Source organism: Phyllostomus hastatus, unplaced genomic scaffold (assembly GCF_019186645.2).
Source record: "Phyllostomus hastatus isolate PE091 unplaced genomic scaffold, TTU_PhHast_1.1 phas_scaffold_114, whole genome shotgun sequence".
Lineage (NCBI taxonomy): Eukaryota > Metazoa > Chordata > Mammalia > Chiroptera > Phyllostomidae > Phyllostomus > Phyllostomus hastatus.
The window spans coordinates 5,304,594-5,329,360 of record NW_025334006.1 but is presented as its reverse complement, the minus strand read 5'-3'; the positions used below and the strand labels follow the sequence as shown (position 1 = coordinate 5,329,360).

The window sequence follows — 24,767 nt, the reverse complement described above, 5'->3', positions numbered from 1 at the left end:
CTATTCCACGCGACAGACCTCCAGTGGGATTAAGTAGAACAAGCCCTCAACCCTCGGAGGCACAAAAATCTGGGACGTTTTCCCTCCCCACCATTCTCTGTGTCTCAGGTCCAACTTCACGTCGAATTAAATCTAGATATTTTTAAATTGACTTTTACTAGAGGAGACGGCAGAACTGCATTCCCGGAAATAGACATTTTAGGCCAAACTTCATTCTTAGGTTTTGATTTTTCCTCCTCCTCTTTTTTTGCTAATGCAAAACAACATGTCCATCATTCACTCTAACACCAGCCTTTAAGAGCTGGAGACAAATGGAGTCTGAATATTCACGCCCATGTGCTGCAAATGAGCTGTGATTTCAGGATGCTGGCTGCTGCTCTGACAGGGGAAAAGAGCGGTTGACTCGTTTAATATTTTTGGCTGAAAACACTTCGTTCAAGAGGGATGGAGAAGGCCAACATTAATATTGAGTCCTGTTATTTAATGACCAAAAATGATATACCGTGGAATGGAGCATCCTGGGTCTGGGAAAAAAATTGGATTGATCACATCCAGAGATGCGGAGGGGGGAGTGAGTACAAACATATGGGGGGCCGGAAGGAAGGGGCGCTTCTAGAAAGCCTTTTCTCCCGGTTCTTCAAAGAATTCCACCCTTAAATATATTGTGCCCATGGTTATGAATGTGCTTCCATCACGGACGTACAAAATGTATACACGTAAAGACATGTGTTACAATGAGAGACTCTGGGGACGTATGTAACGGCCTCCCCCAGATCACTTGCTAACGGTTTAGAAATAAAAGATGCAGTTGGGGTTGTTGGGGAGGCTTGTGACCACTATTAGCACCATCTGTCTTTCTTCTTGTTCTTCAAACATATATTCAGTCACTCATTAAGTTATTCATTTTCCAGCTGTATATTGAATTGGACCCCCTCCATCCCAGGTGCTATGTGAGGTCTGGGCTGCATTAGCGATTCGAGCGTTCCTTCCCTCTCTCCTATAAAGTGGACTTTTGTTTTATTCCATGCAATGGAAAATTTGGTGAATCCAATAATGTGGTCATTGACGTAAATTGTGATTTCTGATACTTTTATTTGTTTTTTCATGGGCTTCATCTTGGCGAGGAGTCACAATATTTTAAATTTCTCTGCCCTCTCATCCACCTATCATACTTAACTATGTGGTTTATGGGCAAAACACGGCGATGCGCTGGCTCTATCCGTAATTCTCCTTTTCTGCAGATCGCTTTGAAGGGTGATGCATAATGGATCCCCGACACCATGTTTCCTAAATTCTGGTTTTCATGAAGCATTTTCTTTAAGGGGGGGTGTATAATAGCAGTTTTGAAGTAATTGAAAAGTAGAAGCAAAGGAATGGTGCTGCGGTGGTTTTATGGAATGCTCGTAAGAATCCAAGGTGACAGACCCAAGGCAGATTTGCCATGCAACCAGTGGAGCTTAAGCCGTAGGGCCTTTCCCTTGGACAGATTCCTGCCCCGGCCCCTTGTGCCTGACTAGTAACACACATTTCATATCGCGTTCTCTCCCTTCAAGCAGGCCTCCCACAAAACCTGGGTCTGCCCTGAGGCTGACACAAACAGACCAACTTAGATGATACAGCGGGTATCTATTGGTAAATAAGCGAAACAAAAGAAATGGTGGAAACTGAGAGGTATTCTATATTGATCTTTCAATGTAGAATGAAGTCAGCTTATTGTCTAGGGTGAACCCCACTTAAACGAAATAATACATCAAATAGGAACTTGCCCTAATGCGGAGCAGGCCCAGTCTTGGGGACAGCACAGGGCTCCTAGGAAAGGGCTTTGCAGAGGAGCAGGGATGCTTCCAGACAATCACACGGTCATGTCATCACTGAGGATCTTGCCACGGTCTGCCTGTGTTACGCATTTACAGGTCGAGTGAGACGGAGCTCAGTAGCGTGATTAAAAGTACAGACAGGGAGGCCCGGCTGTGGGGCTGTAAATCCCTGCTCTGCCATTCACTAGATCCGTGACCTCGAGCAAACGACTCACCTTCTCTGGGCCTCAGTCTTTTTATCTAAAATGGGGACACTAGGATTATTATAAAGATTTAAAGTGATATTCATAAACTTGTTAGAACTGGGCTTGGTAAATAGTGAGTGCGACGTTACCGTTGGCTAAGTAAGTAAATTTCTCCATCTGGACCCACGTGGAGCCCACCACGTGTTCACTGGTGGGGTTGGCCTGGCACGTGTGTGTAGCGCCTGGCCCAGCTCGTGGTCAGCCGTTAGCGAAGGACTCCAGAGATCAGGGGTCACAACGCTGCAGCCTGAGGCCCCCAGTGACCTGCAGATGTGCTTCCTTTGTTCAGCATGGATTTTTTTTAAATTTGGATTCGAGCGCTCTTAGGGATCCACGCATTCTCCATTTCCCCACAGGCCACCACTCCCCAAACATGGACCACTTTGGTCCTTGAAAGCATTTGAGTTTGTCCTTCCTGGTGAAAGGGGAGAACACACAGTATGTGGACACTCCCACAGTTACGGCTCCTGTGTCAGGAGGTGGGGGGGCGGGGCTGGTGAGGACGTGCGCTGTGAGCCGCTCTCACGCCCTGAGGTCCTGCCTGCAGGGTTCCAATGGGCCTACCCATCCCTGTTCCTATACTAACAGTCACAGAAGTGGAATAAAAAATAAGTCGAGTAAGTACCGGCTTGAAACAGAGATGTGCACGGCCTGATGCTGGAAGATCATTTTCATCACGGACTGAGCTGACCGAGGCTGTATCGGTCATGCTGGAGTCAGGAGCAACTCAAAAGCTCAGTGGCATAAACAGAAAATGGTTGTCACTCATGCTTTCTCTCTAACCCTGGATAGGCAAGGGTCTCTGGTCTATGTCATTGTCATCCTTACTTGGGGACCTCTGCTTTCTGGAGCTCTTGGTGGTTACCACAGTAGAGAGAAAGGAAATCTCCAAAGGGTCTCGTATCAGCAATTAAATGGTCTGCCCCCGCAGTGACATGACACTTGTGTTCGCAGCTCACTGGCCAGGACCAGTCACTTGGCCCCAGCGGACCCCAGGGAGGCCAGCAAACCACAGCTGTGGCGTTCTTTGGAACTTGGGTTCTCAGGCCAGAAGCTTTTCAGCAAGTTCAACTCAGCAAATATTCCCTTGCATCTGTAAGGCCACAACAAAAATAAAAAATAAAATAAAATAAAAGGCCAGCCAACCCACCAAACAACAAAACGCACTTTGAGGGGTTGGCAAAGGAGATCTGGGCCCTGCCGTTGGACAGCTTCACACGTGCTCAGGAGAAGCAGGAGTTCTGGAACATTTGAATAGCAAAGCCGTAGAGCAGAGATCACCAAACAGAACAGTGACAACAAACAATGTTGCGTAAGTTGAGAGAGAAGATGGTGCTGGAGTAAAGACAGGACTGAGTCAGACTCGAGACAAGTGTATGGGATTGGCAGAAAGACTGGAGGCCACTTCGGGTGACACAAGAGAGGAGGCAGGGACAAAGGCCCAGAGGCGGAAACCAGGGCCGGATCACCACAGGATGAAGAAGGTGGCCTGGACTGTTTGTGTGTGAGGGTGGAGTTGGGAGGGGAGCCAGGTGATAGGTGCACGGAGCAGCGAGTCCGTGGCGGACCTCTGAGGTCTACAGAGAAACAGCGTGGTGGCACGTGGGAGCGAGGTCATCCTTCCTCACTAACGCCCTCTAACACCGAGGCACCTAAACTTCCCAGTCACTAGCCCTCACCTGCTTATTCCCCGAACCCAGCGTCCCGGATGCCCAGCTGCATCCTGGGCCCACAGGACAGTCCTGAACGGAGATGGTAGTAAACCTTGGGTTGGTCCTGATGCCAGTGTAAAGCTTCTTTGATCGCTCCTCCTGCTAAGAAAGAATATTCCAGTTCAAGTGAACTAGCCTCTCATTGCTAGGGGTCAGCTCAGCCTCTTTGCTATGTAACATCTGGTTTTGAAATTCGGCCGAGACCCTGACTTAAATCTGTTTAACTTAAAAAGCAGCAAGAGAACATCTTGTTTTCATGACTGTCCAGAGGCTGAGTGTCAACAAATGAAAGGTCTGTTTGGGGTATTCAGAGTGGAAAAGCTGGTCGTGAGATGTTCTGCCACTGGGGGAGATTTATTGCGGACTATTTGTTTCTTGGAATCGTGCACCAAAGTTTGAAAAAAAAAAACAAAAACAAGTGGGCCAGCTTCGTTTAAATCAGCCAAGTTCTGTTTGATGGTGGGCGAGAAACACGCTTTTATTGTCAGACGGCCCCTGAACTGGACGGTTTCTAGAAAGACACCTTCACTCGCGCCGCCCGCTTTGGCCGTGCGAAGATCACGCCTTACATGGATTCCCTGTGTCAGTATAGAGCCATCGTTTCTACGTCTCTCACACAGGGTCTGCGGAGGGAAAGAAGGGGCGGGAAGAGCTGGCCATCCCTCAAACCCGTGACTAGCTCCTTCACTCCCTCACTCCTCACTTCGCTGGAAGACAAGAGTGGAGAGGAGTTTGATTTATCAGCACCTAGAAGAGAGAGGGTCTGGCACATAGGAGATGTCGATATATATTTGCTTAATGAACAGAAACGCTAGTGTCCGCATCTCCTTTATGAATGCACGTCTGCATGCGTTACTCTCGCTCCTTTTTGGAAAAGCTCTTTCTTCTGCCTCTGGCTTATGCTAGCCCCTCCAGAACCACTGAGTCATGCCCATAGTTCTCTCTGATAGCAGCTTGTGTGTTTTCCTTCCTCACCCTTATCCCAGTTTATATTTTATTTACTGCCTGTCTCCACCATGAGACTGTCAGAATGCTGAGGGCAGGTATTCACAACCTACATGCACTGACAACCAATGTGGCTAGTGTGTGAATGGTGCTTGAAAATACTTGTTGAATGTTTTTATTGAAGTTTTCATGGTGGTAGAGCCTTAAGCAGTCTTATTATATATGAATCTAAACACAAAGAAGAAAACAGTAGGGTTACAATGCAGCTGAATGTACGGAGGCCTTTGGTGGGGTGACTGCCGTTCAGCGGACCGCACACTCTACTGAAGGTTGGTCACAGTGGGATGGGTTGGTCTACCCACCTCTACGGTCTCACAGTTGTCAGGGCACGTCTGCCATTATTGCTGCCCATGATTAATGTCGTGGCACGTGGCAGTAGTTTAGGGTTGCTTTTTCTCTCCAATAATTGACTCATTCGCAGTGGAATTAAATCTTTGACTTTAGCCTCAAGAGCTAAATTTTGGCCCACCAAAACACCGGGTAAAGGCAGTACAAGGATCTGTGGTCAGAAAGATGTGCTGGGTGCCTGGTGGGCATATGGCTTCAAATGCACACCCATTTGTCTAGTGGTCCTCGTAGATGTTTTTGAAGGTCGCGCAAAATACGAACACTTCATCCGGAGGGGGAGCGGGCTGGATTCACTCACTCCGTGTTGCTCTGGCTGCCTGTGTAGACAGGGTAGACGTGGGAATGGTGTGTGAGCTCCAAAGGCTCTCTGGGGAAATGCTCGTGCGTTTACAAGAGGTGCAATTCCACAATAGTTTCTTGCTTTGTATACTTGAAAACATTCCCAAAGCAACAAAGTTGGATGCAGAAAAAATAATGAGAGAGAAGAAAAATAATACTCTGAATTCTGAACAATTCTACTTTAATAGGTTGATCTGTCTGCCAGCTGGCCACATTGTTGACTACTTGTAATATATACTTTTGGTAGGCCACATTTAGTTCTTGGAACTGTTTATATTAGACTGCAGAAACTTAATTATTCTAAAGTTGGCAGAACTCACTTTGGTTACTTAATACAAAATTGCTTAGTCATCTTTATACATAGTGCGGACAGCATTGTTTGAGTGTGAAAAACTGGGAAATGGCAAATGTGCCCCAAAGAGATTTCGGGTCAGGTAGGAAAATAAGAAGGTGACATTTTTTTCAAGAGGCTTAGCAGGTGGCTGCCACATGTTCTAATCTGACAGTCTAGGTGACTATGGAGTTGAAGTCCTTGATTGCAAGTTATTTTTCTGTTGTTGGTTTGTGTTTTTTTGGTGGATTTTGTCAGTAGCAAAATACGGCTGCTTCTGCTGCTTAGTTTGTATTCTAATCCTAGATTTTTCAAGATTCATGATTTTCCAGCAAGAGAGGGAGGAACTCCGGCGTCGGCTGACAGGACAGCTTTCTTCTCCTCAGAAACAAACAAGGATGTCATTTCAACCCTGTTGTCACAAAGACCCCTCCACCTTTGTCCCTTTGGATTTGATTATATATCTTAGCATCCTTGAGCTACTGCCTTCCAAATGCGATAGATTTATAGAGCTTCAGCAGGAAGTGGGCAGACAAAAGGAGTTTCTTCCTTGTATTTTTGAGCCTGAAGTGGCCCCGAGGGGCTCCAGTTTTTCTGGGAATGCCCACGGCAACCTCACACTCTTCCTGCGACCTGGGCTGGGGCTCCTAAGAGAGATGGTGGAGAAAGATAAAAGTCCTGTAGCCAGTGCGTGGCGACAGCAGGCCTGGAGAGGGTGGGTTCCCCAGCAAACATCCAGAACAGGGTCTCCTGTTTCTAATTACTGAGCATGGTCAGAGAGCAAAATCAGGCAGCACTTCTCCTGAGACTGATGGAAGCATTTAAATCAGCTCTGCATGTCAGTGTTTTCTAATTATGATGGAGGAGTGGCAAGGAATCTCCAAAGGCCTTGGGAATTTGGAGTGTTTCGGGTCAACCCCGATCCTCTTCGTTTCTTATCCATCATACGTTCTGCTTTATCCTTCTTTCTCTTCGAACGTCACAGAACAAACTTATTCCCCCAGTTAGTAAGCCTAGTACCCCTCTTCCTGAAACCGGAATGTCTTTCTAAGACCAGGTTCTTTTCCACTAGAGGAAAAGAACTTCACATCATTACATAAAGTGGAGCTCCATATAAACCATCACCACCCCCCAAGGTTACTAAGAGCTCAGATGGAGACATGCATTTTGACAATGTGTTAGCTGAATTTGTCTGTTAACCAGTTAAGTCCTTTGAACAAGGAATGCCCTGGAATCCATTTCACTTCAACAAAGGTGAACCTAAGGCTGACCGACTATAAGATACAATTACAGCCAGATCTCTGAGGGATTACAATCTTCTAGGAAAGACAGCCATGTCCTTAGTAATTAAAATACAAGCTATAGACTAAGTGTTGCAATAGAAATATAATGTGGGTATCAGGACAAACTCGTATCGGTGTGTCCATGGTTCGGAGATCCTAGAGTCTTATGCTGGTCTTAAGCCTTTACTGTGAGATATTCTTTATGTGAAAAAAAGCCCAGAAATCCTCAAATTAACAAACTGATGAAAGTACCATCTAAATGATTCATGTGAAAGCAAAGAGGAAGCAGTCTGGGTGCTTTACAATGTATTATTTAACTGCTGTATAGATTTGTATGTTTAAATTATGTGTCTATTGTGTCTAAGGGGCGTAATGGATCATGTCCCTTGGTTCGGTGTCAGAGCCTCTCATCTTAGATTCTAAACTCCCAGAACATCGTCTCTAACTTGCCTCAGGAATCCAGAACACACTAAATGCATTTGATGATCATGATGAATAGAAGTTGAAAAAAACTCACCAGGGAGTAATTAGTCCCTGGTCAATAATAACATGTCCTTCATGTACAAAAATGTTGCCTTGGACAAAGTACCTCTAGGACAATCCTTTGAACTGTTTCCAATGCTGTGCATGGATTTTCATTGGGCCATCTAAATTCCGTCACCTTGCTAATATCTTGTATTAACAGGATAGCTAACTGAGGCTTTTGATCTTGTTTTTTTACCACCACACTGGAAGTATTCGTTGAAAAGCCAATTACAAGGAGCAGACCCATGGCTTGCTGACATTTTATAGCTGAGGAGACCAAAAAGGTCAGAAGGTCGTGCACAAGTAAAGCTATTATTATGTAAAATATGATGATCTCTGTGCTGTACTTTTAATTGATAAAGACCTATGACCTTTGGTTTCAAATAAACTGCTCTTAGGCCTTACTGTGCAATTTGAAGTACGATCTCTCTTTAGTGTCTTCTGCTTCTTTTGTATTTGCCAAGTGTTTCATTTTCTTAGTAGCAAGGGCCCAGGCACAGCGAGATGGCCCAGCCAAAAAGACCCTCCATGGGTCACTAGTGAAGGGACCGAAAGGGGCCATCCACGCTTTGAGATTTGACCTGTACCACACCTCACATTTCATTCCCTCTTTTCTCGCAGGTTGTAAAGTCTTTGCAGACAGACACCGTGTCTTACACACCTTCGTGTCTCTGAACTGCATAAGCTTACTTCACACGGTACAATCATTTTGTGTTGGGAGTTGGAGGGACTTCCAGCACAGCTATCCAGCAGAACTTTCTGTGACGACAGGAATGCTCTCAGTCCTGTCTAATGTGGGGGCCACTAGACACAAGTGACCACAGAGCACTTGGAGTGGGCTACTGAGGCCGAGGACGTGAATTTCTCATTGTATTTCATTTTAATTTTCATTGCCTCAGGTGACTAGTAACAGAGAGTCTTAAAAATCTCTTTCCCTACAGTCCTGTAGGGATGGCTATTTCCCTTCCACCTGGCTGTTTTCCACTAACAGGGTTTCATGCTTTCTCAGCAGACCTACCCATTGTCAGAAAACTCTGTTGCGGCCAGGACCCAGGCCTCTCCACATCAGAGCTAACCTCTGTTATCAGGAATACTTGGAGAGCACATTTATCTTTTTTTTTTTTTTTGCAAAGCTGTGTATTTTTTTCCTCACGCAGACACAGTCTGTGTAGGTCAAAAATCCTTAAGGTTCACACTGTGCTTCTTAGTCTTCCCCAGGGGCCACAATGGCTGCCGCAGCCACGTGCCTGCTCCAGTTCGGTCTTATCCCATGTCTTTCAGTCTAATTCTCCTTGAAGTTGCCAAAGAAAAATACTTTTAACTTTTGGAAATGGCACAGAAGGAATCATGCTCCAAATTTTCACTTCTTCTTCTTCTAGGAAAAGCCCTCGGGTTGGTTTAGAGATCAGTGTAATAACAATCCTGGTTTTCCACTGATGGGCTGTGGCTAAGGAGCTGGTACAGAAGTCCTGCATGTCTTTGTCGCCCTTCTTTAAATGGAGGTAAATCTACCTCTCTTGCGAGGGAGGACCAAACAACGATAGCCATGGAGTTTTGAACAACAGGAAGTGCCCCAAATAAGGTAGCAGCATTTGTGATAACATTTGAAGATGCGACCACAATTTCTAAACGTGTTGCCTTCCCAAGTGTTGGAGTCAGCATACGAATATATAAACACCATCACTTCGCAAATCTCAAAGGTCGGACTTGTCCATGGAATTGGACAAAGAAGGCACAAAGACGTTGGTTTCAGTGACATTAAGTCTGTCAGTTCCCCTGTTTTGCAAATGGAAAGTTAAAGATAGAGAAAAAGTAATGATAAAAGACTGAGCAGGAAAGGGAAGAGGAAACAGGATGTGACCGGTTAGCGCTCAGTAGGGCTCTGGGTTCTAGATTCCACTGATCGGAGAACAGAAGCGACATGACAAGGCCAAGTTCTCCATGTTGTCCCCACTCACTCTTACTTCTGTATTGCTGGTCTTCGCAAATGTGCCTTGATGACTTTGTGTGCTTTTTTTTTTAAAGTAGCATGGATTTTTGGAACAAGATGGTGAAGGTTGAACTAAAGTTAAGTCCAAACTGTATGTTACGATCCATGTGTTTATTTGGTTTTTGAGTCCCAAATGAACCATTCGGTTCAGAAAAGAGCAAAGTAGGTTGATAAATTGAAATATTTTTTAAAAGGACAAAAGTTCATTTTCTACGGTCAGAGTGAAAACATTGCCAGATTTACTGTGTGACTACTGCAAATGTGGGTTTATATAACTTTCAAGATTCATATATAATCTATTACCAAGGTCTTTAATCCCTTTTGTAAACACTAATCAGTCAATAAAATAGAGAGATGAATCAGCTTAAGTTACATTTTTTATACCCAGAATGATAAAATAGAGAATCAACGGCTAATGGTTCAAATTAGCTATAATTCCTCAGTGCCTATCATGTTTCAGTAGTTCGATAGTGAAAAGATTTTTTAAAAGACTGCATCTATTCACAAATGGCCTTAAGAACAAATATGTAGAAAGTAAAATATCAATAAAATATTTAAATACTAGTCAGAACAATGGAGGAGCTGTGTCAAGGCAAGATATTATTATTATTATTATTATTATTATTATTATTATTATTATTATTTTTAAAGATTTTATTTATTTATTTTTAGAGAAGGAAGGGTGGGAGAAAGAGAGAGAGAGAGAAACATCAATGTGCGGTTGCTGGGGGTCATGGCCTGCAACCCAGGCATGTACCCTGACTGGGAATCGAACCTGCAACACTTTGGTTTGCAGCCTGCGCTCAATCCACTAAGCTACGCCAGCCAGGGTGTGAGATATTATTAATTGCCAAAATGAATGCTAGAAGTTCAAGGAGAGAGCCATCACTTCCAAGCTGAAGTCCTTGGGAAAGGCATCATAAAGGAAGTGGCATCTGAGCCAGATATTTGTAACTGAATAAAGTATGGACGGTGAAGAGAATAGAGAGCCCATTCCAATGGATGGAATGGTATTAATAATGAAAGTGCAGAAGTGAAAAATTATATGACACATTTCAGAAGCAATAAAATATTTTTTATCTAGGATGCTATGGGATGATCTGCTTGAAAGAAGGTTAATGCTTTTTCTAAAATTAAAAAAAGTCATTGATTTGAGCGAGTGGGTGGGGAGAGAGACAGAGACAGAGAGAGAGACAGGAAGAGAGACAGAGACACTGATTTGTTGTTCCACTCATTTACATATTCATCGGTTGATGCTTGTTTGCGTCCTGATGGGGGGACAGGGGCAGGGGAGGTGGATAAACCCACAACTTCGGTGTATCCGGATGTTGCTCTAACCAACTGAGACACCCAGCCAGGGCAGTTACCATATTGCTTTCTACATAAGCAAATTAGGAGACAATACACTTAGATATCAAAACATTTATACTGGAAAGAAGAAAATGTGGGTGTGTCATGTTTGATGCATCTGTCTTTGCTGGATGAGAGAGTAGCTATAGACCCGTGTCACATGGAGTAGGATGACACTTTGAACATCATCTGGTCCAACCATCTCATTTCACAGAGAACAAAAGCTTCAAGAAGGTCAGCAGGTCTCCTGATTCTGAGTCCAGGTCATTGTTTTATAGAGGAGGGCGATTGAAGATTTGGGATGAGTGAAGATAACTTGAAGGGCAGAGGTGGAGGGTCTGATGGAGTATGTTCCACCCAGAAATCACTCAGTATGTGTCGAATGAAGAGAAGTATCACTGCGTTGCAGTGATGACCTGGCTAAAATGAACACAAACCTTTAGGGGAGACAAAACATGGTCCCTGGCCTGCTCCCCCAAGCCTCAGAAACTCATGAACAAAAATCAAAAAAGCAAATGATGAGTGTGACCCAAGGTGGGAGATGGTCATGATAGGCCTGGTGGAAGCTTAAAGAAAAAAGAAAGCCTGAACAGCAAGTTCCAGGAAGGCAGGGACCTTTTTAATCTTGTTCACTGTTGACTCCCCAGTGTCTAGAACAGAACCCGATACACAGTAAATGCTCAGTAAATGTTCCTTGAATATTGATGGTATAAATGCTTTTGTGAGGCTTCAGCGAAGTAGTTGGACCATGTGATTTACAGTGGGCACCTAATGATGACTAGCCATAATGGCTGTGAGTGTGGAAAGACGAGGGCTCCTTGCAATAACAGAGGAATAGTCACGTTGTGAGGGAGTCTGTAGTGGATCACAGCAGGAAGACAGGTAACGAGGAAGGTGCAATGCAAGAGAAAAAACTCTAACGACTCAAAGAAAGGGGTGCAGCGATGTGCTCCAACACGTGGCCATCCTAGTTTATGAATCTTACAAAGAAGCAACAGTAAAGTGATAAGGGCTTAATAAATGTTTGCAAGGTTTGATTTAATTAAGATCTCTGAGGCATGATAACTTTATGATTTAAACCAAATGGGTTTGAAACTGAAGAGACATGGGTCGTTTTAAAGATCACCTCATACCTGAGGTCATGCAATCCAATGGACTAAACCAGAGATCGCTGATGACAATAGTGTCCCCAGACCTTCCCCCGGGCACGAGTACGTATTTCCTGAAAGGGAAAACAATTCTTAAAGGAAAGTGTGGATTAGTCCAAGAATACTTTTGCAGTTAAGAGCACATAGGTTGAATTCTGTAAAATGGGGATTATAATAGCTGCTTCACAGGTTTGTTATGTAGCTAAAATAAGATTGCATATTCTGAAATGGCTCAGCACACTATCAAGCCACAAAAAGACGTGGCGGAACTGAAGTGCACATTGCTAAGGGAAAGAAACCAGTCTGAAAAAGCCACATGCTGTGTGATTCCAACTATGTGGCAATCTGGAAAGGCAAAGCCACAGAAACAGTGATAAGATCAGCGGTTGCCAAGGGGTGCGATGGGGAGGTAGGGAAAGGGAGGGGCTGTTTAGGGCAGTGAAACCATTCTCATACTGTCATGGTGGACACAGGACATGATGCATTTGGCAAAACCTCTAGAACTGTATCACACAAAGTGTGAAACCTAATGTAATCGGTGTACTTTCATTAATAAGAACGCCAGTATTGGCTCACCAGTAGTAATAAATGTACCCCACTACTGCAAGATGTTACTAGGGTATAGCAGATTGCTAAGCTGCCATGGCTTCAAACAGGAGGGACACACTGTCTCACAGTTCTGGAAGCTAGCAGCCCGAGACCAGTGTCAGCAGACATGCTCCCTCCGCAGACTCCAGGGAGAAATTTACCCCACGCCTCCCTCCCACCTTCTCTCTGGTCACTCGGGTGCTCCTTAACACTCCTCCTTCTCGTGGCATTCCCTTTGTGTGTCTGTCTCTATGTCCAAAGTTTCCCTTTTTATAAAGACATCAATCCTAGGAGATCAGAGCCCATCCTAGTGAGCTCACCTTAACTTGGCTACGCGTGCAAAAGACTATTTCCACATAAGGTCACATTCAGAAGTACTGGGAGTTAGGACTTCGTCACACCTGAGAATACACAATTCAGTGCAAATGGAGAAGTTGTGGGCAGAGGTGAAGGAAAGGGAATATATGGGAACTCTGTACTTTCTGTTCTTTTTTTTAGCCTAAAACTACTCTAAGAAATAAAATTTATTGATTGAAAAACGTTTTTTAAAAGGCCGAGCACATACTACGTGTTCAAGAGATGTTAGTTATTTTGGAAGCTGAGTTAACTTATTCAAAGTCCAGGACACAACAGGTTTTATTCTCGATGTATTTCGAGACCAAGGTTGGTACTGCGCCCAAACTGCAAAGACTTGCCCCCGCCCACTCAGTTTATGGTCATTTGAGGGTACCTAGGACTTAGCTTCCACCACCTGACTTCTCCCCCTGACAGCTGAGTGCTTAGGGTGCATTACCAAAAGGAAAGACAGCACAATTTGAAATCCGTCACACTGCCTTATTACTTACTTCTGACAGCATAGGTGTGGCCTGTTCTAAGAAAATCTGATATTGGAAAACCCATACTGAACAGACAGATACATATATCAGTAGGTAATGCAGCATTGGCCTGTGGAAAGTGCTCCTTTCCCTTTATAAAAGGCGTCACATCAGAATTCTTTCAATAGCATGGCTACAATCCCCCCAGCACAAAATTTTGGTTTTCATAAAACTTTTCAAGAACCCACCTGTCACATTCATTGATACGTACCTCCTTTAGTCAGGATTTCTCTTCCGGGCCCCTCTGTCTGTTCTTGACACCAAGAGCTCCCCAGTTTACAGAATCTCTCAGCATTGAGATTTCATCGCTTCATGGGTTGAGAGTTTGTTTCCTAACCAATGCTGCTGGAAGGAATTCAGCACGGACCGGAGGGGAGGGGAGGAAATGAGAGATTACTAGCTGGGGACATGGGAGCTACTGCTCTCAAAGGAGGAAGGGGGTGGGGAATCACTTACAGTTCTACGCAGACGCGGCTCCCCTGACATAAGAACGGTGCCAGAGAAGTTCGGAGAAGCCCTGTGATATAAGGGTGTGAGGATTAAGAAGGATCTTCAGCTTGGTGTTGGCGTGAGACCAACCAAGAGCCATTCTCTCTCTCTCTCTCTCTCTCTCTCTCTCTCTCTCTCTCACACACACACACACACACACACACATCCCAGAGTACACAGAACACAGAAGTTCTTTCTCTTCTCTTTTAGAATGTCCTCCACAAGCCCACAAAGCATAATGCAGAAGAATACTTGTCTATGTAGATGCATTATCTATCTATCTATCTATCTATCTATCTATCTATCTATCTATCTATCTTATCTCTCTTTCCACTCTCTCCTCTCCCCACCCCCCACCCCCACAGTGCCCCGCATACATAATCAGCAACATTAAAATAAGTAAATAACCAGCTAGGTATAGAGTTTTTCTATGGTTGGAAAAGAAAAAAAATGCTTAAGTAAGTAATAAAAGATGGGGAGTAGGAGGAGAAATGGGTAGGAGAAAAACTGTGTTTGCCGAGAGCCAGGGAGGTTGGCCAGCCGAAGGGGCCGGCCCAGGTTAGTGAGTTTCCCTTCTGTCCTGTACTCTGAGACTCTGCCAACGGAGCGCATCCTCAGCCTGCTGGGGAGCACTGCTTTCCCTGCTCGTTAGCACCTCCACCAGCGGTGGGGGCTGAGAAACCAGAACCCCTGTGGCCCTCACGGACCAGCCTGACTGCCTAGCTTGGATGAGGGGGGAGCGGAGGTTCGGAGGATGCTCTTTAAGCTGCTTGGATAGATGAGGAAGAGGGAAATCGTTTGCTTACAGGCAGACCCCTTTCTCCCACTTCTGTTTGCAGTTGCTGTAGTTATTAGAGAAGGGGCTCACAGACAACAGGAGACTTGACTGAAGAAAGGAAAGAGCAGAGTTGACTCTCCCAGGGCACCGAGTAGCCCAGGTGCAGTCCCACTGCCCACTGGGCGGTCCTCACACACCTTGCACTGTGCTCAGAACGGAAGCCCATCCCAGGGGGACCCTCAACTCCCCCCGCCTCACTGTTTTTTTATTCTGATAACTGTGATGAGATCTGACTGGAAAATATAGAGAAATTTCTTCGTGGTTGATGAAATAATTTTTTAAAAGGAAAAACTGATTCCTTCTCAACTAGCAATGTCTTAGAAAGTACTCTTAGTAGGGGGTAAGATAGAAAAACACCTTAAAATTTAAAAACCCCAAATAAACACCAGAATTTGAATTTCTAAAAGATTTATAAGCAGTATAAATAATACCTTGAGGGAGGAGAAAGGGGAAAAATTCAAACATTGGATGCTTTTGTTTTTGTTGGCTGAGGTTTTATTTTTGTTTGTGTGGGTTTCCTAAGAGGGGAAAATGCTTGAAAAAAAAAACTGACGATTTATTTAAGGACTCCAAACTTGGCTTCAGAATCTAAGTTGTGCTCTTTGCTCCCTCAAACAAAGATACATTAGGGGGGTGCCTTCAGGTTTTGCGCGGCGCCTTATTTTCTCGCGCGGAGCAAATGGCTCGCCTCGTGCGCACAGAAAGGGCTGGAAAATATTTTTTGTGATCTGAGCGCAGCGGAGAGTCTAAGATTCCAGAGGAAGTGGAGGCCTCCCGCTCCACACAGGAAACAATCTTCAAGCAGGCCTTAAATGCCAGATTCCAGGCCGAGTTTAACTAACCACTGACAGCTCTGTAAACAAAGCAAGGACAAAAAGAGCCCGCTTCCCCTTTTCTGGTAGTCATTTTGGGTTTGGGGGCTGCAGGGGAATTCTGGAGTGCTTGACTCCATGGCACAGCCACGCACGGGAAGCGGGCTCCTCCGCTGAAGAGCTGGAAAGGGAGGATCTGCCCGGGATTAAAACCCTCGCGGAGGAGGTAGGAAAGGAGAAAACCCCGCGGTTACAATGAGCCGGGACTTTTAAGCTCTGGAAACGGCTTGATCATAACGTAATCGTTGCTTTTGAAATGCTGCTGCATTACGTTGATTCACGGTATGGTTGCTGCGGTCTTATTATCATTCTGCGATTAACACTCGCATCTTCTTTTAGAAGATGCAAATTGTGGCTGGATACCTGTATTATTATTTTACTTCTCGTTCACTTTTCTCTTTCTTCCTACATATTCCTCTTCTTGCCTCTTTTCTTTTTTTACTTTTGTTTTCTTTCTCTCTTTCTTTGTTCATTTTTTGTAACTTTTGTCTGTGTATGCTTCAGCAACGTTACAAAGAACAAAACCTTTCAGTAGCTCTTAAGTGATCCTATCAATATTTCAAGTTTTCAAAATCTCTCTGTCTCCTGAGGGCTTTGTGTTTTTTTTTTTTAAACGGGAACCGTGGAATCTTACTTATTCGTCTCTACTGGTTTCATGAATGAGATTGAATTCAGCACATAAAGGACTCAGCTCAGGAGTCAGAAATTGATCACTGGCTACCTCACCCGATGTCTAAGCTGTTTTTCTTAAGAGTAAAGAGAAAAAAATGAGGAAATTAAAAAATAGCAGGGGTGGGGGAAGGGCTTAAGTGATTTCTGGGAAATCATAACTTGGACTCATCGATCATATTCATTCTCCCTCCTCCCCTGTAGATCCAGACATCACCTGGTCTCCCTAAACCTGACATCGCACCATGGATGATTTCGAACGTCGCAGAGAACTGAGGAGGCAAAAGCGGGAAGAGATGCGCCTGGAAGCAGAAAGGTAAGGCTCTGCACTGAGAAATACTTTTGCGCCGTGTTATTAACAATGTTGGTTTCAGGCCTCAAAGATCATCATTCTGAAGGGCCAAATGCATTGCTCAGTAAGCTGTTTGCAACGGTAGTCATGAAAAATGTTCCCGTTAGTACTCCAAATTCTGCCTTAAAAAAACAAACAAGCATCAAGAAAAAGGGGGAGTCAGAAGAATGAAATAATGGCATTTATGTAGTGCCCTTCCTATTGGGATTTTGAAATCACAAAAGCAATGCATGGATAAAAGGTTCAGAAGCAGTTATATTATTAAAATGACATAAAATGACAAATAATGAATATTGAAACCACTTGGGAAATGGGAGTCTTTCATCTAAGAAAGTTGAGGTAGTAAGCCCCAGGTGGACCTTTTCTAATAAGAAAAGCCCATGCAAATGCAGCGATCCAGGTACTAGGGGTTAAAGCCACTGGTGTGCTCCTGTGGGGACTCTGAGTCTAGTGGGAAGCTGTCATGTGTGTGAGGCGTGAGGCCTGTCTGGTGACTTCAAAGGCAGGTTGGGGAACTAAAAGGACGCGTGAAGCACGGGACATAGTGCAGATTTTTATTGTTTTGGCTTCAGAGCAAAGGACAGTGGCATTTCAAGTGACTTACATCAGATGATCTTTGGAGGAAGCAGAGTGGGCATTCACAGGAAGAAAACCGTTAGACAAGGATCTTAAAATCAAATCCGTGTTGCCTGGCAGTCAGTCTAGTGCACACGCGAGAGGTGGTCATGAGGTGACCCCTCGGCGATCCTGCAGTGGAAAACTAGAGCTTACACCTATAACAAAAGTATCTGGGGCCACAGGCTCTCCTTATTCATAGGGAGAACAAAAAAGAAGAAGGTAAAATTGCTGCCTTTGATTAACTTGGACAGAATAAGCTGCCGTTCTCAAGAAACGTCTATGCACAGACACACATGGCACCGTGAACTGTACCTGGGCTCTGTGGGTTTGAATCCCAGCTCTGTCACTTCTGAGCTGGACATGGAGGAGCAAGTGACTTCTCTCTAAGTCCCAGTGGCCTTATTTGTAACATAGGTGTCATATCTACATAGCCTGCATGGTTGCTGAGAAGATGGTTGAACTTCATAAATGGCCTAGCTCGCTGCTTGGCACGTAGTAGGCTTTCATAAATGGTAGTTATTATTTTTTTTAATGTTTTAAACATCATCACTAGCTAAACAAGCACGAAACAAAATGTCAGTACAGCCAGAACGAAACATGAACTTCAAGAGAAGGAAAGGCAGCCACATCCTGCGATGAAACTTTCATCACGACTTCCCGTGATGCAGCTAGCCAGGAAAAGCTCCTTGGAAGAGGTGGGCCCTGCAGGAAGCTGTGATGGTGACCAGGGCTGGAAAGGGAGCTGTGTAGGCGAGGGATCACACCAGCCGAAACCCGGACGCAGAAGTAAGGATCCTGCTGCAAGAAATCCATTGAGTGCCTGGGCAAGAACTAGATGGACTTGCACCTCTTGGGGGTTTCCATTTCCCATAAAGGGCAATAGACAGAGACACAGCAGGGGAACTGTGTGTGATGAAGATACATCAGAAAAAGTTATGTACGGTGGACTAGACTGTGGGGGATACCGGCACTGGGAGAATTAGCATGGAACATGCAAGAATGAATGAGGGCAGAGAATAGGAAATGAACATTGAATAGGAGAGTCCTCCTGTCAGGAGAATTAGCTAAGCTTTCAGAGAGGGAGACACTCAGAGACAAGTCCAAGGACTACGTGCCCGAGGAGCTGGAAGGAAGGTCTCCGCCGTGTCCCAAGTGGGAAGTTGGGGTGGGTTCCATTCTTGGGTGGGTGTGGGGGAAGTGTTTCATTTCAGCAAGAAACCACATCCAAATGGAGATTTCCCCCAGGCGTTCCGAGCTAGAAATGTTCGCCATGTGCTCAGAAAGGGAGAGAAATTACTACTAGAGAAGTAGATTTTGGCACCCTTGGTATGGCAGTCGCTGTGCAGACACTGAAGGTGGACGGTAGTGATGGTGGCAAGAAAGCAAGTGTATCGAGAGCAAGAGGCCCGTAGAGACATAGTGGAAACCATCAGAGAAGACCCCCAAAATCAAGGAAGTTGGAGAGCCAGGGAGAGGGTGTGTGGGCGCCAGCGTTGAGTGACATGGAGGCCAGGTAGGCCGTGTCCGGGCCCGATGGAGCATGCCTCTTACGCTCTCCAGGGATGTGTTATTTGGCCTCCGCTTCTCCTGAAGGTCCACAGGACATCCTTACCCAACAAATACTTCCTAGGCGCCACCCAAGTTTCGGTGCCTGTGTTAGGGACAGGGAAAATAATGGTGACAGATCAATAGCTGTGGTTGCTATACAGCAAGATCAGAAAAGACGCCAGGCCAGAGTGGGGGGCAGGCCTGACAGAATGGGGGCTGGAGGAACCCCGGAATGAGCACAGGAAATGGGGCAGCAGCCTATGTTGGTATTATCAGCCTCTTCGCTTTCTGTGAGGCTAAGGAGACTGGGAATCAGCCCGAGAGGAATGTCGGCGCTAACTTGCTGTGGTTAGAGCCCTACTGTAATTAGAGGGAATAAACCAGGTGTCTTTAGAACCAGGATTTTGCCCAAGAATTTTCCACACAGCTGCATGGTTCATTCCTTCCAGTTTTTTTTTGTTTGTTTGTTTCGTGTGGAAAGATATGTCTTCCTGTCTTTCTTTAATGTCAATCTTAAAAGGAATGTACTCAGTGAAGCTGAGTTAGGTGGGTGTCCTTAATAACCTTAAATAAATGTATGCAACTTTATCCAAACTGTGTAACTTACATTTCTGTCTGCATTCATTCTTTTGGGCTATGAGCTTCCATAGGATTTCTTTTCTTCCTTTCTTTTTTGAGAGAAGCATGGTACTTAAATACTTTTTCCTATATTTGTGCTAAGTTGACCCTTTCGTGTTTCAAGGCGGTCCTTCTCATTCTGTTATTCTGCTCTCTGGCATGTAAGCCCCTGTTTACCATTTAGGACTTTGTCGAATCCGATCATTTCTGGGAATAGCGAAGGTCAGGCGTTTTGATCCAGCCAACTTCGATGGGAAAGTTCGGGGTGTGTACAGGAAACAGGTGGCCAGAACCAGAAATCAGGGGCTGCCTAGAATCGTGGTTTCGATCCGCAGATAAAAGGCACGTAAGACTTTTGAGCAAGTCCCTTTTCCTTTAGCGTCAGACCTTGGCATTCCCATCTACAGCAGGAGTCTGTTTCCTTTGGGGGGTCGGTGGTTCTTTTACTTTACTTTTGCTTTTGATATTATCTATTTTTCTTTTACAACGATCATCTATCCCCTAATTTAAACCCAAATAAAACCTATAAGGCAGTTTTTCACTGTAGAAAATGGGATTCTACGGTCCTGCCCATTAAGCTTGAGATGACTGAACTTTCCTTTGAATTTAGGGAAATAAAGGAAGAACTCAACCCGGGTCTAGAGTGGCGGTGGAATAAGTTAGCAAAAGTGGACTGGCCCCAAGGCCCAGAGCTGCAGGTTGCTTAATTCTCTCGCTCATTCAACAACTTTTTATTGGGCACCTGCTCTGCTCCAAGCTCTATTTGGAGCACTGAGGACAGAGCAAGAGCATGACAGAATTGGGCAGATAGTGTTACCACATTTGCGTATCTTCAAATATAATATGTACCCTGATATTCATTGATACTTATCAACAGTGGCTTATGCTTTTTGTACGCTGCCCCCCGTGTAGACTGGGGGTGGGGGAAGAGTCTGTGATTTTCCATCTGTTACCCACACAGGCTTTCCACATAAAAATGCCCTGTTATTTTCATTTGTTGTTATTGAGTTTGACTAGCAGGTGCAGTTCTGCTTTGCAATGATAAATAATTTAAAATTTGTACTCTTACCAGATGTTTTGCCCACAAATTAAAATAAGCCAGACTCTCATACATTTTATTCCTCAGACACAGGTCTCTGTGCCACGCTGGCTTTCACGTGCCCGGGCCTGGCGTTCACTCACCGCCTCGTGGCTGCCCCGAGGCTGGTACGCACTTGCCTCGTCCCGAGGGTCGCAGTGCAGTCCACCCCACATCAGCCAGCTTTGCACAACCTGGGCTGTAAACCTGGCTAATCAAAAACATCCTTCCCTTCTTTGTCCAGCCCTTCAGCCTGTGCATCTTTCTGTTCTTCCCCTTGCCCTTGTGGTTTGGCTTTCCCACTGAGTCCTTCAGATGAGGTCTTTAGATTAGTAGGAGGCACTTCATTCGGGCGTCAAAAACAAATGTATGACATATCACCATGGCTGGTGTAGCTCAGTGGACTGAGCGTGGGCTGTGAACCAAAGTGTCGCAGGTTCGATTCCCAGTCAGGGCACATGCCTGGGTTGCAGGCCACGGACTCCAGCAACCGCACATTGATGTTTCTCTCTCTCTCTCTCTCTCTCTCTCTCTCTCTCTCTCTCTCTCTCCCTCCCTTCCCTCTCTAAAAATAAATAAATAAAATCTTTTAAAAAATCTTTAAAAAAATGTATGACATATCTACAAAGTATGAGATGCTATAAGAATGAGTGGTCTCCAGTCCAGGCAATACCCTTGTAGTCTCCAAGCTCCTATCTTAGGTGCATTAAGAACTCAAGAGCAATCTTGAGCCAAAAAGACAGAAAAAAAATGTCAGTAGGCAAAATGCATTGAGCAGGTCATCAGTGCAAATCCAAATGTGTTGTTTCTGTGCAAAAGGTACTGTTAGTACACATCTCAAATAAAACTATATTTTTGAATCAATTGCCTATTGGAAGAAACAAAAAAAATAATTCATTTCACTGTTTATTACTCTTCACCTGTCTCACAGGAAGAAAAATGTAACAGGTGTATTCCACTTACCTTTCTGTTTCTGTGTTTTTATGTAAATCCCTGTCTGCTTTTGTCTCTGTATTTCTTGGTGCAGCTTCATGTAGTTTGTCCGGGTCCATGTGCATCTTCCTCAGCACTGGATTGACTTGTTTTCATCCCTCCTCGCACCCGTACACCTAATCCACCTACTCCGGATTACGTACCCGCGTGCTCTTGTACCATCAGGGAATCACAGCCTTCTGGTAGGAGAAGGGGGGACATTTTCAAAGGGGTCAAATTCACCTCTCTTCCTAGTCAACAAGTACAAAACAGTGCTCAGCCTTTTATGTGCGTCTGCAGAAATGGACTGATCCCAGCACCAACAGTAGGTATGTGTGGACAGAGCATAGATGTTCTCCATGAGCGAAGGGACACTGAGAAGCAAAATGGCGGGAAACAGTCACAAGCCTAGCAGTCAAGAGCATGAGCCATTGCATTAGGCAGCTGGGCGGTCCAGTCCCAGGCCTGCCACTTACTAGCTACAACGACCCTTACAAGTTCATCCGTTTTCTAACCTGCCATTTCCTCATCTGTGCAATGGAGAAAAATAATAGTACGCATCTCATAGGAGTCGTGTGGGAATATAAACAGAGAACACATGAAAGCACTAACAGTACTAATCATCTAGCATTTGTTATTTGTTTATTCAATAAATATTACCATTAATGATTCTTTATTAACATGATCTATTGTGATTCCCTGCAACACACAAAGGATTAAAGATACGTTTTCTATCTACCATAAAACAAAATAATACCATGAAGGTTTTCTTTCTACACTTCTGGGAGGATTCAAGAACTCAGGAAGACGAAGGGCGGGAATTGGCTACTGACTGATGTTTTGAGTGGGCATGCTTGGTAGCAACGTCCAAGGAAGGATTGCGTTTTCTCAGCTAGAAGAGCGAACACTGTTTCAAGGTGAGCTCTTCTTTTCCATTTGGCCAAAGGGATTTTTGTGGATCTGTTGAGACACCTGCAGGGATGTTTTATCCATGCAGAGATATCGAGTCACGCACACTACTTTTCCCGGTGTTGGGTTTGCCGTCACACCAAGCCGCTCTCTCACTCTCCGAGACGTGAACTCCTTCCCAGCTCATGCCTTCCACACCCCCGTGAGTTCCTCTTGCTCATCAGAGGAAAGGCCCCGGTTGTAGAATTGCGTTATCAGGTTCACAGGCTCACAGGCATGAATGGAAACACTCTTGCTGTTGTCATTTTTATGGGCCTCTGAAATACAGGTGATTAGACATTTTTGAAAGTAAATATTTTTACTACACTAGGAAAGAAACACAATTTTAAAAAATTCGTTGGGTCTAAGTTGTCCCCTCCCAGGATGCTGCCACTGGAACTTTTTTACGTGATTTAGCAGGGTGGCCAACCAATGGTTATGCAACAAGCAGGCACACACAAAAGCACTTCCATTCACAATGCTAAGCATTGACCTTGACGCTTTTGATGGAAATCTTTTCAAATGCAATTCTTTTTGTTATTCTGTGATCACAAAATTATTTCTCATGAGGACATTAAATAAAATATTTCTTCGAAACTGTCTAAATCATTAGAGTAGCTAAATTTGCTGAAAACTTCCCTTCGGGCCACTTTTCAATAACCTCACGATTCCTCTGCTCCTAGAAGTATCGCCCTTCACGGTGACCCGTGGGGCATCAGGAGTCCGTCCAGGACCTACCCAAGGTGACATGTGTTCAGTAAAAATTGAAAATCTAGAGTAAGTGCTTTGCATGACGACCCATAACTTCATTCCTAGCTGGAAAAGCATGTGGCATGTAGATAGAGGTAACACACGGTTTAAAATAGCAGTAACTTTCCTAACAGTCTATGTGTGTGACACAGAATGGTCTATCTTCAGTCACCCAAAGAAACGCAGGGCGATCTGTTGTGTACGGGCGACGAAGTCTGACAGACCCGGGTTCAAATCCTGACCCTGGCAACCGACTAGTTGGGTGACCTTGTGTCAAATTACTTAAACATCTCTTGCCTCTATTTCTTTATGCATAATAATGGGAATAATTATTCTGCCTCTCAAGGTAATTGTAAAGACTAAGGTAGTTAACCCATATAATTAACCCAATGACTAGCACATAGTTGATACTCAACAAATGTTTTGATGTAAAATTGTATTAATGTTTTGTTAGGTCTTTGGTACAAAATAGTATTTTATACATTTTGAATTTTTATTCATTTGTCAGTTCAGTCATTATAATTTGCTGCATTCTTACTACAAAGCTTCTTTCCTATACCAATCTCAACACATGCTGAGATGTTTCTATTGAGGTTGAGAAAGAGTTAAATCTTTTGGTCACATCCAAGTGTACCACACAAATTTAATCGGCATCTGAGGATTTTAAAATCACATATTGTAAACCATGTGGTTAATTTCTAATTCATCAATGCTCTGTCTTTTATTTTAAATATACTGTATAGACATAACTCAGAATTTCATCCGAAGACTGCAGTTCAGCAAAAATAGTTCTTAAGTGGAAAAAGTATCAGGCAGATTTTTCACCTGGTGTTAGAAGGTGAAAGGAACTATCATTTGTTTAGCATCAACCAAGTACCAGGCTAGGTGATGCATTTTACATACCTTATATCATTTCATTGTGAAAATAACCCTATGACTTTATCCTGGTCTATTCAGGCTGCTGTAATAGAATACCGTAGACTGAGTGGCTGATAAACAACAGAATTTTACTTTTCACAGTTCTGGAGGCTTGGGAGTCCAAGTCCAAGGTGCTGGCAGATTCATTGTCTGGTGAGGGTCCGCTTACTGGCTCATAGACGGCTGTCTTTTCGCTGTGTCCTCACATGGCCGAGGGGCGATGGAGCTCTCTGGGGTCTCTTTTATAAGGTCACTTAATCTGATTCTCGAGGGTTTCACCCTCATGACTTAATCATGTCCCAAAGGCCACACCTCCTAATACCATCACATTGGGCGTCAGGTTTTAGCATATGAATTTTGGGGGGGACACATTCAGTCCATAGCAGACATGGATGTTATCATTCCTATTTTATCATCGAGGAATCCACAGGTCTGAAAGGTTAAGTAACATGTCCAACTTCATATAGATATGGAGTGCAATCTGGCTGCTTATCTCAAATCACAAAACCTTTCCACTATAATACATCGATCAATGGAATTT

At 44.4% G+C, this 24,767-nt stretch overlaps 1 protein-coding gene across 4 annotated transcripts in view; it reads left to right on the top strand.

Annotated features, from left to right (window-relative positions):
- CALD1 (caldesmon 1) overlaps positions 1 to 24,767 on the top strand; it is a 193,430-nt gene that overhangs the window by 70,000 nt on the left and 98,663 nt on the right. For 2 of the 4 annotated variants that reach the window (XM_045855535.1, XM_045855539.1), the window contains exon 3: positions 16,629 to 16,740. In XM_045855535.1, coding sequence (XP_045711491.1) covers positions 16,670 to 16,740 — 71 coding nt within the window. In that variant the 5' untranslated portion in view covers positions 16,629 to 16,669. Of the gene's footprint in view, positions 1 to 15,581; positions 16,038 to 16,628; positions 16,741 to 24,767 lie in introns of those variants that run through there. The other 2 variants (XM_045855536.1, XM_045855537.1) reach the window with 2 other exon arrangements.